This window comes from Ochotona princeps, chromosome 14, assembly GCF_030435755.1.
Source record: "Ochotona princeps isolate mOchPri1 chromosome 14, mOchPri1.hap1, whole genome shotgun sequence".
Lineage (NCBI taxonomy): Eukaryota > Metazoa > Chordata > Mammalia > Lagomorpha > Ochotonidae > Ochotona > Ochotona princeps.
Genome location: NC_080845.1, coordinates 53,746,191 through 53,765,281, shown reverse-complemented (window position 1 = coordinate 53,765,281; position 19,091 = coordinate 53,746,191). Strand labels below are relative to the sequence as shown.

At 39.9% G+C, this 19,091-nt stretch overlaps 1 protein-coding gene across 6 annotated transcripts in view; it reads left to right on the top strand.

Annotated features, from left to right (window-relative positions):
* The window catches only part of KDM4C (lysine demethylase 4C), a 325,582-nt gene that overhangs the window by 264,040 nt on the left and 42,451 nt on the right, over nucleotides 1–19,091 (top strand). For 5 of the 6 annotated variants that reach the window (XM_058672439.1, XM_058672441.1, XM_058672443.1 and 2 more), the window contains one exon: nucleotides 2,741–2,926. In XM_058672439.1, the coding sequence (XP_058528422.1) occupies nucleotides 2,741–2,926 (186 nt within the window). Of the gene's footprint in view, nucleotides 1–2,740; nucleotides 2,927–4,416; nucleotides 4,522–19,091 lie in introns of all 6 variants that reach the window. The other variant, XM_058672446.1, reaches the window with a different exon arrangement.

The window sequence follows — 19,091 nt, the reverse complement described above, 5'->3', positions numbered from 1 at the left end:
TGGTTGATTATGGGTGCAGATGGTCATGAAACTGTCCTCTCCTTAATTTTAAAAAATGATTTAACCTTTTTCTTTTAAAAGGCAGGATTAGGGCCTGGCGGCATGGCCTAGCGGCTAAAGTCCTCGCCTTGAAAGCCCTGGGATCCCATATGGGCGCCGGTTCTAATCCCGGCAGCTCCACTTCCCATCCAGCTCCCTGCTTGTGGCCTGGGAAAGCAGTCGAGGAAGGCCCAAAGCTTTGGGACCCTGCACCCGTGTGGGAGACCTGGAAGAGGTTCCTGGCTCCCGGCATCGGATCGGCACAGCACCGGCCCATTGCGGCTCACTTGGGGAGTGAATCATCGGGTGGAAGATCTTCCTCTCTGTATATCCGGCTTTCCAATAATAATAAATCTTTAAAAAAAAAAAGGCAGGATTATACACAGGGGATAGTGAATTACTCCAGATTCGAGCCAACACTCATATGGAATGCTAGCATCGCAAGTGTCAGCTCAACCCAGTCTGCCAAAATCCTGGTCCCCTTCTCTTGCTGTTGTTTTGTTTTGTTTTTAAGATTTGATTTGTTTATTGAAAGAGTTATATAGAGAGAAAGAGTCAGAGAGACCTTCCATCCACTGCTTCACTTCTCAGATGGCTGTGATGGCCAGGAATGGGCCAGGCTGAAGCCATGAGCCTGGAGCTGGGGGCCAGGAGCTCGTTCTTAGTCTTCCACATGAATGACATGGGCCTCAACACTTAGTTCATCTTCCATTGCCTTCCCAGAAGCTGGGTTGAAGCCAGAGCAGCCAGGACTCAAACAAGCATTTATATGGGATAGTGGTGTTATAGGCTGTTGTATTATAGTGCCAGCCACTCACCTCTTTTACTCTGAAAAGGTCAAGTTTAAGTAGAAAAATAGGAATCAGTTACACCTTTCTATTCTACATCTACCAGTATTTGAACTTTATTCTGGTAATTGATCTGTGTGTTGTGTAATTAGATTCTTAAACATATGTCTGTTTATGTCTTTGGCTCTTGAGAGATTTTGTTGTTATATCAACCATCACAGGTTTGAATGTATAATAAGAATGCCAAAAATTATCCAGGATGTACTGAAATGAATACTTAAGGGTTTCTGGTGATGCCAAGTGATGTAATAAGAAATACTTTTATGTGGATTGCGGATTGTATGGGTTTTATTTTAGTTTTATGGTTATTGTGTTTATGTGTGTGTACAATTTTTTAATCATCTAAGTCACATCCTTAACCTCCACTTGAAGTTGGCTATATTGGGGAAATCAGATGCCTGGAGTATATTACCTGTATAAGGACTAGTCAGAAAAAAAAAAGAAAGACTGTTCAAGTTGGCTATGAAGCTTTGCTCTTCCATTTCATGCTGTTCCTTTTTGTTGTTTTTCTGAAATAACTTAGAGACAAATACAATTTATTGAAGTGTATTAAACAGGATAGAAGATAGTGATATGGGGTTAATGTTGTAACAGAGTCATTCTGTCAGTTTCAGGGACCAGTAATCAAAGTGAAATGAAACAAAAGATGTAGAAACCATTTAGTAAGCCACTACTATGCTGGGCAAGATACCATTGGAAGAGGCAGTGGCACTGGCAGTTGGGTTGAGATCCTATACAGGTTAAGGAACATAACCTGTAGGACTGAGGTGTTGGAAATGGTTTCTGAGAGAAGTTAGAAGTTAGGTAAGTGCACATTGTTTCTTGGTATGTGTTAGACTATCAGAGTCTCCAAAAGGCATTGAGTTCAAGTGCCCTTTCTGCACTGGAAGGAAGCTGCAGCTATACCAGAGTAGTTGCAGCAACATTTGATCTGTGTGGCTGACCCATTTTACTCTCCATTGCAAGAATTTGAGCTTTCTGAACATTCTGTTTCTTTTGATGTCCAAATCTGACCCTGTGCTGTTCTGTAGCCATTTTCCCTGCAATTCTCAAGTATTAGTGCACAGATCTTATGTTTAGTGAAGCTGTTTGATTTTCCCTATCTCTCATAACAAATGTACTGATAATGTTTAGGGATAATTGTATGCAATTTAATTTTTAGATTGTGGTAATCATTATTGCTGTTTTTGTTTTCATTTTCTCTTCCCCAGGCATCATCAGCTATAAATGTTTGACAAAATTATGCCCTTTAGGGTGATTTTCAATTTTCTCACTTTGGGAGGCATATTTTTTGTCAGCCATGAAGAGTTGAGATTTGGATTATTAAGCACTTGAGCCCCTAGCATCCACATTGGACCATTTAACACTTTACATTTCCTTGTAAATGGAAAGCTTAGCCCATCTGTATGCTGTTTCACTGTTCCTGACGACCTCATCTAACTTAGCAGTGTATGTGCCTGTCCTCCAAACCCACACTCCATCTCTTGATGTGCCAGAAGGCCTGCCAGGCAGGAGGTAAAACAGAAGTAGCTTCAGCATTCAGGTTGTTTGTAAGCGTGCCTTTGGGCTTTTTCCTGAGCTTTGTGCTGGGAAGACCATGTGTAAAAGAGTTTGTCTCTGTCAACCATAAGAAATAGTTAAGCATGTGTCTGGAGCTTTTGACGATAGCAGTGGTTCCTTTAAAGCAGCAGACCATGCTGCCACAGATTCTCTCCCTCTTAGGGCCCACAGAATGCCAGGCCCTGTTGATGTAATCAGCTTCTCCCCCACTTCTCTCTAATGGCTGTTCTCTGAAGTGTGGAATTGGCTGAGTTATAGAGTATGAACTGATATTCTTTGTTTTAACCTTCTAGAAATGCATGTTCTGCAGACATCGGGTTAAGAAAGTTTCTGGAGCCTGTATCCAGTGTTCCTATGGCCGCTGCCCAGCCTCCTTCCATGTCACATGTGCTCATGCCGCCGGCGTACTTATGGAGCCTGATGACTGGCCTTATGTGGTGAACATCACATGCTTTCGACATAAGGTCAACCCAAATGTGGTAAGCTCTTCCCAAATTTTAAGTCTTCATTTAGATTATTTCTAGACATCCCAGATATGATGTACTTGCTCAGTGTTATTCATAGGTGACATGTCCAGACTCTGGGTTGCTTGAGGGCAAGAAATATATATTTTCCACAAAAAAAAAAAAGAAATATATATTTTTATTTAATGCTGTTTATCCAGATTTCAACATTTCCTTATACACACTTAATTTTTTTTTCCAGCTTGATTAATGACTGAATAGATGAATGAATGTGACTCTTAATGCTCATTTTGGTTTAGTATCTGTGTACAAGACTGTTGAGTATGGTTACAGTGATTACACAGTATATGTTTCTAGGGTGAAGAGAAGACCATTTCTGGAAGGCAAGTCAGGGAAAACAGCTCTTGAGATGATGCAGTGGACAGACAGTATGAATGGACAGTGTGTCCTTTCATCTCTTCTAGAAGTAATAGAGTACCATTTCAGTGAAGGAAGGAGTATGACCAGGGGCTCTTCCTGCCTGGCATCACACCAGTGAGAGGCCACAGAGAGGCTCCTGATAGAGTGAGGACAGTCTCATGAAGGCATAGAAATGTACATGAGAACTATAGAGTTGAATTTTTAGTTTTATCTTTTCCATTTAAATAATACTGAACGTATTTCTGAAGAAGAGGGTTTGTCACCAAATGAAAACAGGAAAAATTTTATTCACCAAATACAGGTAATGTCCTTTCTTTGGTGAATGAATGCTTGTAAAATGCTTAGGAGAAATGTGGCAGTTTTCATTTTCACTGTGTTTATTCTCAACAAGGAGAAGGTAAAGCATTTTTTAGGTGCTCAGCCTTGCTGCTCTTCATTATGCCTGGGAGATGTGACCATAGACAGTGAGCTAACTTGCTTATCCTGTGTCTGTAACACCATCTTGAGAGCAGTGTGTTAAATTGTCATTATTGGCCTGTGGAGTCATGATCCATAAACAACGGATTTCCCAGATCTTTATGATGATTCCAGCAATTTGCATTGACGTTTGAGAAATGCTTTACATTTGTAGATGTGCACGAATGCTAAAATTTACAAAATGATGTCACCAGCTGTCCTATCTATTTTAAAGTTATTTTGCATCTTTCCATTGTCTCAGGTCTTAAGCTGCATATTCATTTATTCCCTTCTCTTCATTTTTTGAGCTCATATGCTCTTGCTAAGAATAGCATTACATATTCAGCAGAAAATTTATTTTAACAACTAAACCAATATAATAGTAACAAACTAATGTGATGCCTTGTTCATTTACAGTGTTTAGTCAATGTCACAGCCTCATTTGGCCATACAGATGCCCTTTGAGATGTGAACAAGGTCTTGACCCTTCGTGTTGACATTGTTGGTCTTCATACTTAGATTTTGCCAATGACAGATGTGCAACCTTGCACACTTTCTTATCTCTGAGCATCAGCTTCCTCGTCCACTAAGAAAAAACGTGGACCCCTTCTTCACTATTTCGTTTATAGTTCACAGCACAGAGTAAGCACTCACCATATGAAAGCTGCATCACGACTACTTCTCCTGCTGCTGCTAGTGCTGCAGTGTTAGGTGAAGTGGGCCATGGGGGCGGGGTTTCGGGCAAGAAACCGAAGTTCAGAGAGGTTCAATTCTCTGCCCAAATAGATGTGTTAATGAGCTGCAGGTGCTGGAATATGAATGCCTGGAGTCCATACTCTATTATTTGTTGAATTCCAAATGCCAAACCTCAAATGGTACTAACCATGTTCATCTAAAGCCTTGCTTGGGATTATCTACTCCCTTTTTAATATTCCAAAGCTCTGTGGTTACTGATGATTATATTGAAGTTGCTATTAACCCAATCCAGGTGTTTTATCAGGACCTGATTCCTCTTAATTCTGATGTGTGGTTCAGGTACAGGTTATTAGTGTGTTTCATGAACAATAATGAAAGAAATATTTCACTTGAAAGTGATTTAGAAACCACTATCCCATACAGATGTACTGTAAGGCATACTTTCTAAAGAATCGGGGAAGAAATATCGCTTAATTTGCAGCTTTAGATAGGGCTGCTTTCCTTATGAGATAAAAATGTTACTGTTAGGAAATTGCCTTAGTTATCTTCTCTATGATGTAGCACAATTGTGATTCAGCAATTTAAGTCCTGAGAAACTAGGTCTGGGTTTGGGCAAGCCAAAGAACAACTTAGCAGCCGTGCAAGTTCATACCTCTTTATTCACAGCAGTGGATAAAAATGTATCCAGAAGCATAACCTCTTTTCTCCTGGTGATCAACTGGACTGTAATGATGGGTGGCATATAGCCACACCCCTCTTACCCGATTCTCATATTATCTTACAGACAAATGTGGCATGGAGCAAGCCATTACATAGCGGGGTCTTAGTCAGCTAGCCAAGCAATTGGGCCTGTTACCATAAAAGCAATTGCCATATAGGCACAGAGATATGGAAGGAACATGGACAAAAGGCATAGGTACTTGAGAAATACTATCTTCCCAAGTAATTTTCAGCAACTTTACACCAGTCCTTCTCACTTCTTATTCTCTCGATCTTTGTGTATGTTGTCTTCTTTAAAGATCCTGTGTGAGGAGCCTGCATGAACTGTGGAATATCACATTGAAATTACAGATTACAAATGAATATGCAATAAAATAATAAACAGGGTTGTTTGCCTTCCTTTTGTAAGAGATACCCACGAGTATCAAAAGGAGTTCTCAGTTTGTGCAGTGTTTTTCACATCATAGCAGCAAGGACTTGGGTTGTATTTTAAGGAGTATCAGTAAAAAGACACAACATTCATTCTTCAGCATGGTGTATGCAGCCCCTTTGATTGCTGTAAGGGTGTCTAATCCCAGGTGACTTTTCAGAAAAAGCTTTCCTATTTGATACAGTTCCTCATTCAAGAGGACCAAAGCTTTATAGCTTCAAAGACTATGGGTGTAAGGGCCGGTGTAACCACCTCAGCCTGTGTGATCATACTCACTACATAGGGGTGTGAGGAGAGCAGGGAGAGTAGATAACAAGCCATGCTGCATATTTCATTTGTTGCCAAACCTTGACAATAATCCCAGTTGGAAGACAATATGGGGAAGTGTAGAGACTCATTGCCTCAGTAAAAAGGGCCTCTCCATTTATAGCATTCTGCCCAGCTGTTAAGAAAATATTACCCCAAATCCACAAGCCCATAAGGCACCTGAAGGCATAGGGTAAGCACTTTCTTTAGCACTGAGATCTTGCTTTCCCCATTCGTTATCTGTACATGTGTGCTATTTAGACAAAGTCATAAGAGTCCAAACCATTTGGGAAACATTCCTGGTTTGTTCTATGCATGTTGGCACACCTGAGGGCAATTCTGTTGCCTCTGAAGAAAGTCAGCCTACAACACCCCATATAAAATAACCCATCCTGGCTTGGTTTTGTATTACTTCTAGACTAAAATCTTCATATGAGACCAAGTTTGGTTCTGCGATGGGTCAGATGAACTCTTGATTTCTAACAGAGTCCAGTTCTGTTCACTGGCTATGGTTATCTTCTAAAGTGGCCTAGTTACAAAGCTGACAGGGAATTCAGTGCACACCCAACAAGTTGTTGGTCACTCTTGCAAAGATATATGCCCCTATGGTTCATCTACTCCATGGAATACTACTCAGCTATTAAAAAAAAACAAAATGCAGTTCTTTGTGGCCAAATGGGCCAAACTGGAAACCACAATGCTAAGGGAAATGAGCCAATCCCAAAAGGTTAAATACCACATGTTTGCCTTAATTTAAGATGATATGATGTTATGTATAACATGTTATGTATGTTATATGTTGTGTCTAAACTAAAATTGAAATGTCAATGAGGTGGTCACAGAAGGTGGTTAAGAACTCACATTTACTTTTAACATATTGGTTACTCATTACTATGTCAATTAATTCCGTAATGATGTAAATTTTTGCTGATGGTATGTTGGAGCTTTCAATTGACTGGGATAATACTCTGCTAGCTCTGTCTTCAGACCAGAGAGGGTATACCTAAGAAGCCATTGAACTTGACTGGGCAATAAGATGCTGAACTCTATGTTTGGTATATGCTTGCAATGGGGGAATCTCAACTGAACTTGAACTGTGGTTATGAAACAAGGTGGAGGAATCCACCATGGTGGGAGGGTTTGGGAAGGGTTGGGGAGAATCCAAGTACCTATGAAACTGTGTCACATAATACAATGTAATTAATGAATTAAAAATAATAAATAAATAAATAAAAATAAAATAAAAAGTAAAAGATGTATGCCCAGTCCACAGGATATTTGCAGCCATCAAGCCAGTAAGTCAGAGTGGTTAATGGTACCAACAATGGCAAATTCTGACCACCAACTAATATACAAATAAAGTACTTAGCTTAAGACAACACTATACCTGGAAAAGTGAGTTACCATAGGCTCTTATGACAGACTTGATGGGGACATATCTTTTATTGAGTATTCTTCCAAATGTAAGGATACTAGAAATGTTAGCGTTTACCATATAGCTAAATCAAATGTATCCTTAAGCAAGGTAATGTGACCCCTTTGTTGTATGGGTAATGTGCTTTGACCATAAGGGGCCAAGAGACTGTCACCCGCACTATTACACTGTTCATGTTCTAGTCCTGCTCCCTTTGGCAACAGCAGGCTATCTCTGAGTTTTATGCCTTTGCCAATGTCCCCAACCAAACCCTTCTGCAGTAATGGGGTGGAAAAATTCGAATCTTATCTATTGCTGCTTTGGGAGTGACTCTGTTTATTACCAGACAAAACAACTTACAAGAAGTTGACAGAGTCCAGGATACAACATCTTGGACTCATTAATCACCCAGTCACATGACTCTAAATGGTTCTTGAAGTAAGAATAGCTACTTCCAAGTCTGCAAGAATGTCACTGGCTAACATCACATCATCTGTCTCTGAAACATCAGTGTGGATGTAGGCGCAGGCCCCACACCAAGTCACCATGACAAAGATGGGAGTATGTGGATAGCCTTGTAAACAACAGAAGTTCATTGCTGTGTGTCCTAAGTGAAGGTTCATTGCTGTCCACCCTAGGGAAGGCAAACTGGTCTTGACTCTGAGGAGCTATATCACTAGAACAGAAAGCATTAGCCAGTTATAAAACAAAATGGTAAGTTCCAAGTTCATGACGAATTTGGTCTATTTTGTTGCTCATCAATGGTACCAGGCATGGAGAGCAACAACTTTATTAAGCTCGACCATCATCCACCAAATTCTGTCTAGGCTTTTCATGAGCCATACTGTGGATTTAGATGGTCTATGCATAAGTCTGGTAATGGCCAGCTTCTCCAAATCATGGATAGCTTCAGCAGTTTCTTCATGACTTGCTGGCAGTTTGTACTGCTTATTGGTCACCAGCCTGGATCTGTGTAACTACAGTAATGGGTGAGTGGCTACAGTGGCCAGTGGGCAATATGTCCAGTTACACTACTTTAACCATATGTACTTGCAGACAATTACCATAGACCCTGCAGGACAAGAGTGCCCAATATGTGCTCATGTTTGGGGCCACATACATATTGTATTGCTGAGGTGGTAGACACCGTATTCCCAAAGGCAGCTTTACTGTTTTATTAGAATAGAATGTCCTCCATAATCAGTTATGGCTACTGGGAGCCCAAGAAACTTCCGAGACTTGCGGGTTGTAATGTACTGATAGCTCCTATATTACCCATTGCCAGCACTCTATGTAGATTAGAGAAGGACCGGTGGATAGTAAGTTACACATGTGGCCTCCAGTCCCCATCCGTTCCATCCAGGTAGGTACGTTAACCTCCCCCCCCAATCAAATTGAAATACCTATTTGTCATTAAGGACTGTTCCAAACTTCTTAAAATCCTGTATCAAATTGTGAAGCCATACTGCTCAGACTCTTGATGTCCAGTTCAGTTTTTTGCTCACATTAGGCCTCCTATATGGCCAGAGCCATGCTTGCGTTTTTTGTTGCTACAGCACTTCCAACAATATAGCTTGTTAGCCTGTCCATTTAATTTCTCACACAGTTTACCCCTGCTGCCAGGAGATTGACCCATATCTGAGTTCAGGTGACTTGATTGATACTCTCACCTTTTTCTATTGTCGAGCTGTTGTTCACATGCCTTCTCCTGAATGTTGTCTCCATCTTTCCCAAATGAGCTACAGCATGGTTGATCACATTGACAGCCTTTCCCATATACAGATTATTATTGCCATTAAAGAACCAAACAAAGCAGAGTAGTCTGCAATATAAGTTTCTGAATTTTTGCTGTCAAAACTTTATCTGGCCTATGAGTACCAATATTATAGATAGCATTATTCACACTCAATTTCCCTAACAGCAACTTAGTGTGTATTTGCCACTTACTAATGACCCTGGGTAAATCTTCGGAATTAGGACAAACCAACTAAACACCAGCCATGAGACAATATAAAGGAGAATGATTCACTGCCATGATGGGCAGTCTGGGGCCTCTGATCTAGAGCTGGTGAAACAGTTATCACTTTGTACATCTCTGGCCCCAAGAGCAAAATTCCATCCACCTGTAGCCAATCGAGAAGAAATTCAACTTTTTATCAACTTTACCCCCAAATCCACTGGAGGTGTGCTTGAGTGTGCAGGTGGGACACTTAATGCCCAGCATCCTAATGGGGAACCTGTGACTGTCTTGGAGGAGCCAGCCTTCAGTTTCTGGGTCTTTATCTTTTGAGTAATTACCTGACAGGTCTTCAACATTGTAGGAGGCTCAATGTTGTCTTCTTAAACCCTGGAACATGTACCCACTGCAATCAGTGGGTCATCTTTGGCATCGGATGCACATGGAGGATAACAGCCCCTAACCGCAGGGTGCAGGTACTGTATGCTTTTGTCCTTTGATCCTCTCTTGCCTCCTGACTCCCATGATGCCTGAGACTGCAGCTTCAGTCTGTTGTTTTTTTTTCTTGTAAAGTAGTCAGAAAGATCCGGCACCTGACTCTAGCAGCCTTCAAGTCTTTCAAGTGTCTTACTAAAAGTTTCTCCATGAGCATGCAATGTCTAGTCATCTAATCCAGCCCACTTTTGGTGCCAGCTGGGCCACCTGGCACCACGCACTTGAGAGCAGCCATCCCTGAATGCCACCCTGCAAGCGGAAATTAGGCTTCATCATTTAGGCCTGAGTCAACTCCTGCTGACCATGCCAAGTGTGTTTCAAGATTTTGATTCACATGTAAGGCGAGGATGTAACTACTAAGTTATTGCACCAGCCCCAACCCCCCAAAAAAACTTTAAAATTCTTAAAATTCCAAAGAAGTATGTAATACAAATCACGCAGCTTATCCTCATCATTTTAATCTAAATGTTGATAATGTTTTTGTTAAACGTGTTTTGAATGGCACCTCCTGTTTTTTAAAACAGAAGTCCTCAGTTTTGAGCAAAAAAAAAAAAAAAAATGAGTGCATGTGTGTGTACTCCTATTTCATGCTGTACATTCCATTGTACAATTCCATTGTGTGTATTTCTTCACCCACTTTGTTGAATGTTGCACAGATGTCTTAAAGGAAAATACAGTGAACAAAATCAGGGTTTTGCAACTGGGAGCCACAACTTCTCTGATGCAAATAATTAGCCACATATAAGCTGTGTATTTCCTTCAAACTGTATTCATCTTAGGGCCCATCTTTTTGTACTCAAGTGAACTAGACAAGTGGCTTTTGAAAGCGATGTCTGAATAACAGAAGACAGCAGAGGTGAGAAAGATGGCATTGGCAGAATCTTTTTCCCCAAGAAAGTTAATTGGTAAAATTTCATGTTAGAGTAGTGTAGGAGCCTCAAAGACGTTTGCTTTTGCTATATTAACTTGTTACAGAGAATATGGCCTCCTTGTACAGTATCTTATATGGTGATTTATCTTATTCCCACTCTAGAAAAATACATCTTTTGAGAGATTAGTTTCCTTCATCATTATTGAAAACTTTTAAATCATGGTTGTTGACATGGAGATTAACTCTTATAGAAAAAACAAAAACTTACGTAAAGAAAATGCTGTTGTGGTCAGTTTGTTTCTGCTGCTTTGTCTCTTTTCCTTTAATATTACTGTAACTAAACCATAAGCCTCTTAAGAAGAAAAGGAGTATTTCTGTGTGTGTGCCTTTCTAATTTCCTGTAGTTAACACTTGGCTGTCCGTTGCAGCTGCTTAATATACATTTGGAGAAATACTTTTAAAACCTTGGGAATGGAACTGGTGTAAAGAATGATAACTAGGGCTTAATGAGCATCTTGTATGTCAAGAGTCAGTTAGATATTTGGTGTGTGTACCTTATTTCAGTAGTTATTATTTCTGTGGATAATAGCAAGTCTTGGATTAGCTTATTTCTTACTCTGACTGATTCTGTAGTATCTCATTCTGCCCCTCCAGTGAATGGAAAATGCTCTCTCTCTCTCTCTCTCTCTATGTGTATGTGTGTCACTGCCTTTAAAGTAATTACTCTAAAAATGTAAAAAAAAAAAAAAAAAACCACACCCTGTCTGATTAATCAAGTGTATAGCTCTATAACAGAACTGGGCCTACCAGACAATTTACAAAACTTTGATGGGTTTATACAGTTTGGGGCTGTTGCCAGGACTAAACACACAATGCTTTCTGATACCACAGGCTTTTATGCTGGGACTAATTTAGGAAACCTGATTATCAATACTTTTTAGTTAATAAATTTTTGTAAACTTGAAGATATCCTAGTTTTTAAAACGAAACCATAGTCAGCAAGTCGGCATTCTCAATTAGAGGAAGAAAATAGAATGACTTCCTAAGTCACATCTTTCTCCAACTTTTTAGAATCTTTGAAGTCTTGTTCTCCAAGAGTCTACCTTTGATTTTGGTTTATATGCTTTAATCCAGTCCATTCCATAGGCTTTTTTTAAAATTTTTTTTTATTAATTATTTTGCATTATGTGACAGTTTCATAGGTCTGGGAATCCCCCCCATCCCTCCCCACGCCCCTCCCCCCTGGTGGATTCCTCCACCTTGATGCAGTATTACAGTTCAAATTCAATCAAGATTCTTTCCTTGCAAACGTATACCAAGCATAGAGTCCAGCTACTTATTGTCCAGATGGGTTGAACAGTATCTTGGGGAGACCATTTCTGGTCCAAAGTTAGAGCTGGTAGAATATCATCCCAGTCAATTAAGAGTCCCAATATAACATCAACAGCAATTTGCAACATTATGGAATTGACATGGTTTTGAGTAACCAGTATGTTAAAAAAAAAAACAAAAAAGCAAGTTCTTAATCACAACCTATGATTAGCTCATTGACATTTCAATTTTAGTTTATATACAGGACCGGCTGCTATATACCTTAAAATGGCTATAAGGTACCATTCAGCTGTCTCGTGTCTATTTCATTTTAGTATTTAGCCATTTGTTGTGTTGAAGTATAATTTTGCTGATCTTGGCAGATTTTAGGATAATCTAGACTGGCTTGTAACTCTAACAAGACATTTGTCGACAGTTAAGGTGCAGAACATTTTTTTTTCATTCTATAGACTTTTGCTGCAGCATCAAAATTTTGCCCCATCATCTTAAAATGTGGTTGATTTTTTTGGAGAATTATAGCTATATTGCCTTGCAGCTATTCAGTTTATTTTAAGTGGAGGGACAAGGAACATCTTGGAAATAAGCATTACTTTTGTCCTATAAAGATGATTTTTTTTTTTTTTTTTTGCTTGTTAGTTTTAAAGGCAGAGGGACAGAATATGCGAGGGGAAGAGAGAGAGAATGAGAGAGTGCAAAAAAAAAAAAAGAGAGAGAGAGAGAATCTTCTATCCAGCAGTTTACACCCCAAATTCTTGAAAATGCTGAAGCTGAGCCAGGCTACAGTCAGGAACCAGGAACTCCATATGGGTAAAAGGAACCAAAGTACTTGAGTCATCCTCTGCTGCCATCCAGGCGCATTAACATGAAGCTGCATCAGAAATGAAGCACCCGAAGCTCAACCTGACACTCTTTTATGGGTTGTCGGTATCACAAAGTGTGGATTAATGCACTGTGCCACAGTGCCCACTCCAACTTTCATCCTTTTAACATTCAGCCCAACTTCAACCATTCTTCTTCACTAACTTCATTCACACACCTGTTTAAAACAGATAAGTTTATCTGATAATGATGGCAAGTATTATAACACAATAAACTGCTTTAAAGGCTTCACAGATATTTTCTCATTAATCTTCAAGGCCTGAGCTCTTAGGTATCTTTATTCTAATTATGTTGTAAGATGAGGTGACTGAAGGAAAGTTTATGTGACTTAATTTTATGTATTACAGAGGTAGTAAGTTGAAGAGACAAGATCCAAGAGCAGGATATCTAACTCAGAGCCCAGGCTCAGCTGCTGCTCCCTAATGGTGTGACAATATAGGCTAAAGATATGAACAGGTATTTTTAGAATTCAAAGGAGGAAGTCATCGATCCTGTCGGCGCAGTCTGATGGGAGTCTTGAGTTCTAAAAGAGGAGTAAAGTTTGCTGGTTAGACAAAAGATGTTCTAAGGAGTAGAAACAGCAGGATCATAAACTGCTGTTAAGATTTGATGTGTCCAAGACAGGCTGAAGAGCTGAGTATTCCTAAGGTCCAGAACATGTTGGGGTTATTGATGTCTTGGAGAGAAATGGTAAGCATGAAGAGGAAGTTGAAGAAATAGATTGGATAATCAGAGTGAAGGTTTGGTGTGTAGTAGACTATTCCCATAAGTTGTATGTCTCTTAGTTTAACTTTAAAAATTATCTTCCTTTTTCAGGTTTGGGAGATGTGGTTGGCTAAGTCAGGAGCATTTTCAGGCATAAGGTGTGAAAGAGGCAGGTGTATTCTTACTAGAGAAAATGGGCGTTGGCAAGGACAAGATTGTTCTGGAAAGGACCCTCAGGAGAAGACCCACAAATACTCCATCCATCCTTTGCCTTGCCTGATTGCATGTGTCTAAAAGTGATTGTGCAGAGATCAGGCAGGATAGGTTATTAGTTTTCGTGTTTCAAGAGTTCTCACCCAGACACAGCTCCTTAGAGTTTCTATAGCTGTTTGTCATAGGTGACTGCCTTAAACAAAGTGTCAGGAAATTTCATCTTACATTATCTTATACTGCAGAGGCTTAAATGCTGGGCAGTATTAAATAGTTCAGTCTTAAGACCAAGTAGAAGTTTTATTTTCAGGGGTGTAGAAAGTGGGTGCTCCTGCATGTGTGGGAAGAGCTGGAGAATTGGATTTCCACAATGCCCGTGTCTTTGCTTCTGCATACACCTGGAGGGAGACCTACAGGCCTTGATTGGTGAAGTGATTGGGAAAGAAGAGAGAAGCAGTAATAAGAGAAACTTACACTACTGAGAATTGACAGTAAGAGTTTTGCCTACACTCTGTTACTTTTTAAAGTTATTGAGCTTTCCCTGGTTCTGTCGGAGTCGGTACTATTAACATAACTATGTTTGAATCCATCCTTCCTATTTCCTTTTTATATTCCCTCAGTCTGGAACTCAGTTCCTTGCCTTGATTTGTCTGCCTTTAGTTTTTTCCTACAATCTTTTTCATAAAGTGAACCAGAATCTAGGTAATAATCTCATAACAATGATTTGAATGGAATCATTTCCATGACCTCTCACCCATGATTCCCAATTCCTGCATTTTGTTGTGTTTTAGTGGTGATGCAGTTGCTTTGATTGTTGTTTTTCCTTAACCAGTTTTTATATTGCTGATGAACATTTTACTCAACGAATTTTTAGGACCTATTGTACAATACTGTTTCTTCTCAGATTTGCGCATTTGAGATTTTTCTATTTTTTTTTCCAAAATGGCATGCAGAACTTGCAGTGATGTTATTGGAAAATGAAGAGGGAGTTCTGAACAAGAACTGAAAGTTTTTTTTTTTAACTACACTGATTCACACTTGAATCGTCAATATATGTAAATAAGACATACATTTTTAAAGATACATCTAACTTTTCTGTCAGAAGTGTTGCAGTTGATATCTCAGTGTTTTTACTCCAGATGAAAGAAACCAAAGGTTAATTTGCCTAGAAGAGGAAATATTGAGCGTAGATCTATTAGAATATTTTCATTTGGAAAGGAGCTTGCTATTGCTCATTTGGTCAACTATAGCCAGTGAGAATAGTTTTCTTAATTTTGCTAAGAATATTAAATGCATCTCATTTTAAATTTGTGAACTGTAATCATTTCTCTCAGTTCTCTTTTCTATTGCTTTTTTAATATTAATTATTAATTATTGTGCATTATGTGACAGCTTCATAGGCTCTGGGGTTGCCCCCACCCCTCCCCATGCCCCTCCCCCACGGTGGACCCCCCCCCCCCCGTTGCAGCTTTACAGTTCAAATTCAATCAAGATTTCTATTGCTTTTTGTTTTGTTTTGTTTTGTTTTGTTTTGTTTTGAAATCTGTTTCCACAGAAAAGGCTGGGTCAGTGAGTATAGTCCTTTTCTGCCTTGCTTTCTGTGAACTGAACAGTGGCTTCAGCAGGTCTGTAACACATCCCCCATACTATTGGCTTGGGTCCTTTGGGAATTTGATCTATTCTTACCCCCTGAGCTACTAGGAAGGGTTGGGAAGAGCCAGGGAATCTCATGTTGGCTATCCTATCTTCTACCCAGAGTGCTGATTGCTCATTAATTAGTGATTGTGGGGTGCTTAAGAAAAGTCCCGCTGATACCAGTGTGCTGGTGAGCTTCCAGCCTCAGGCCTGAGACTCATGCTTCCTTCAACCTTCTTTTAGTTTTGTGTTTTTTTCTTTTTTTTTTTTTAAGATTTATTTATTTTTATTGTAAAGTCAGATATACAGAAAGGAGGAGAGACAGAGAGGAAGATCTTCCGTCTGATGATTCATTTGTCAAGTGACCGCAATGGCTGGAGCTACGCCAAGCTGAAGTCAGGAGCTAGGAGCTTCTTCCGGGTCTCGCACTCAGATGCAGGTTCCCAAGCCCTTGGACCATCCTTGACTACTTTCCAGGCCACAGGCAGGGAGCTGGATGGCAAGTGGGGCCGCTGGAATTAGAACCAGCACCCATATGAGTTCCTGGTGTGTACAAAGCGAGGACTTTAGCTGCTAGGCCTATGTGCTGGGCCCAAGCCTCTTTTAGCTTGTCCCTCTTTCCTTTGCTTTTTCCAGATCACTTTTTAACCTGGTCGTTTGAGTGTCTTTATACCATTTCTCATTCTGCCACAGTTACAGTAGTTCCAGACACACTACTGATACTAAGTGAAGTGTTTCAAAGGGTTTTGCAATTGTGCAGAGATAGCAAATGCGCCCATTGCAGAATCCAGGCTTAACACGCCAAGGATATAAACTTTGATCAGAATGGAGAGTTCAGAAGGACAGAGCAGAGACTGAACACCTGGTGTGAGTTTTTTCCTGCCCTTTTTCCCCAGGTTATCCAGTTAAAGTTGTTTGAATATCAACAATTTCACATTATCCAATATGAAACACATTCCTTAAGTTCAGTTTTCTAGAGGAAGAACTTCGTGTCATTGTGTTAACACAATAAATGTCTAGTTTGGAAAGTGACATGGAGACTTTTTACAGCTGTGCTGCTTTGCTTAATTGTGGAAATAGCTGACATTGTAGTGGAGAGAAAAGAATCCATGTTCCTAAGTCTTGTTAACCTCAAAGGCAAAAACTTGTGAACTTTTACTTGTTCTGAACTTTAAGACAGTGTGTGGAAAAATTAAAAATTAGTACACTTTTTAACAGTTAACTAGAATTGATGGGAGTCAGAACCTCTTTTGCTAGTAAATAAAGATCTCAGCCATGTATCAGCATTTTTCATTACTATGCTAAGATAAAAATTTGTGAAATAATGGTGCTGTTCTATTTCAAAATGGAAATTAAAACCATTAACTTGATTTTTATTGTAAATTTTATAAAACTTAACAGTTTTCACCACTCAATATGATATAATTCAGTGTGGAATAATTCTTTCACAGGAAAGAGTATTTGCTACATTTTTTTTTTTTTTATTATGAAGCCATAAAAATAATGCTGATTTTAAACAGAAATCAAGAAAAAACCCTCTTCACCTTGGCAAGGGTGTTTGGTTTGTATCACAGAAGTAGACTCATCAGAATCTACAGGAGAAAGTTGTCAATGTTTCCCACTTGGCCATGGTCGTGTCAGCCATAAAGCACACTGAGGACCCGAGCAGTCAGCCACACTGGGATGCCATGGTGAGGCTCCACCAGCATCCAAAATGTTCCTGTGGGGCACTTGACACTTAGGAACTCCAAGGACCACTTATCTGGTTTCATTTCTTAGCAGACATGTGTTTCCATGGGAATCACTTGCTCAATTTTCTTTCACAGAATTAATATTTTTCAGTTTCTAGTAAGTTTTAAGCCTTTCTGCACTTCATGTTTCTATAAGAATGTAATTATTTGATAACTTGTTAAGAAAATTAAATAGTGACAGTAATCCCAGATTCTAACATTGGTATTAGAGTCAAGCACCGTGGATATGGCTGAAAAATATAAATGGAATGTGTGAACAGACACATAGCAGCAAGTGGTTTGTGACATCTCGACATCTTACAAAGTGTAAGAGGCAAAATTTTCAACTACTTCATGTAGAAAACAGTAATTAGATGCCATAGTCATATTGAAATCCATAGATACTGACAAAATTTAATGAAAGTATAATTTTAAGACTATTAACTGCAAGCATTAGAAAAAGCAATTAAGTAAGATAACGTCCAATATTTCTATTTAGAAGGCTACTCTCTGGAGCTGCCTTATGAATGTGTGTTCACTTTCAACAAACATGCTGCCCAAAACTCTGTTTGTGCTCAAAATTCTTTGTAAAGCGCTCAGCAGGAAGCCAGTTGGGAAGAAGGGGGCATATCCCTGTGTGATTATGCTGCCATTCAGTGGGTACACCTTCACCTCTGATGCATTTCTTATTTGAGAATCAATGCATTTGTCCCTTCCAGGAAAAATGTTTGGTTGCTGGACCATTCTTCACGTTATGTCACAATGTCCTTTAGTGTTTTCTTGTTCTACTCTGAGAGTCGTGGATTAGGAGAGTCATAGAGTAGCATAAATTTTCCTCTTTTCAGGAATCAGATAAAGGGATGACATCTGCAAACCCTAAAATTGAGCTATGTTTAGTTATACCCTGAAACACTGAGGAACCTCTAGTCTGCCAGTGGCTATTTCAAAATTTCTAACTTCATCTGAGGGCCACAGAGAATTACTAACTTAAAATTAGTCTGCTATGGATTCATTGGGTTTTGAGTCCCACCTATTATTGTCTTGGTAGGGCCAGTCCAAATTATTTTATTTTCCTTGTACAGCTCATTGGCTAAGTGTTTCCATCACCTGCCCTAAAATCTGTTATCATCTTTATGACATATTTGGGCAAGCAAAAAAAATGTATCACTAATGGATACTGAGACAGCCTCTTTAACTGAGATTATGTGGATGACGAAGATTACCACTAGGTAACAGATGACAGAAGTGTCATGGACATGAAGCTGGAAAACAAGGACTTGCTGCTGTGGTGCCTGTTAGCCATTTCCCCAGGTTGGGCCCCTCTTTCAAGTACATTGTTTGAGGGCCCGGCGGCGTGGCCTAGCGGCTAAAGTCCTCGCCTTGAACGCCCCGGGATCCCATATGGGCACCGGTTCTAATCCCAGCAGCTCCACTTCCCATCCAGCTCCCTGCTTGTGGCCTGGGAAAGCAGTCGAGGACGGCCCAAAGTATTGGGACCCTGCACCCACGTGGGAGACCCGGAAGAGGTTCCTGGTTCCCGGCATCGGATCGGCGCAGCACCGGCCCGTTGCAGCTCACTTGGGGAGTGAATCATTGGATGGAAGATCTTCCCCTCTGTCTCTCCTCTTCTCTGTATATCTGACTTTGTAATAAAAATAAAATCTTTAAAAAAAAAAAGCACATTGTTTGGGATTAGAAATGGACTCAGAGCTAGACAAGTGGGTGTCAGCTTGCTTGACTGCAGTGAACTATACAGACTGTACCTTTATCCTCTTTTATTAATGTGGGCATGCTAGAATCTTTACTGTTCCCTGTTATGGTTGTGGTGCATGATGCAAATATTTTGGGGGGTTTTCTTTTTGTTGTTCCTTTAGCTGTCCCTTCTGAAATCTGAGGAAAGTTAGTGTGTCTGTCTGTCTCCCTC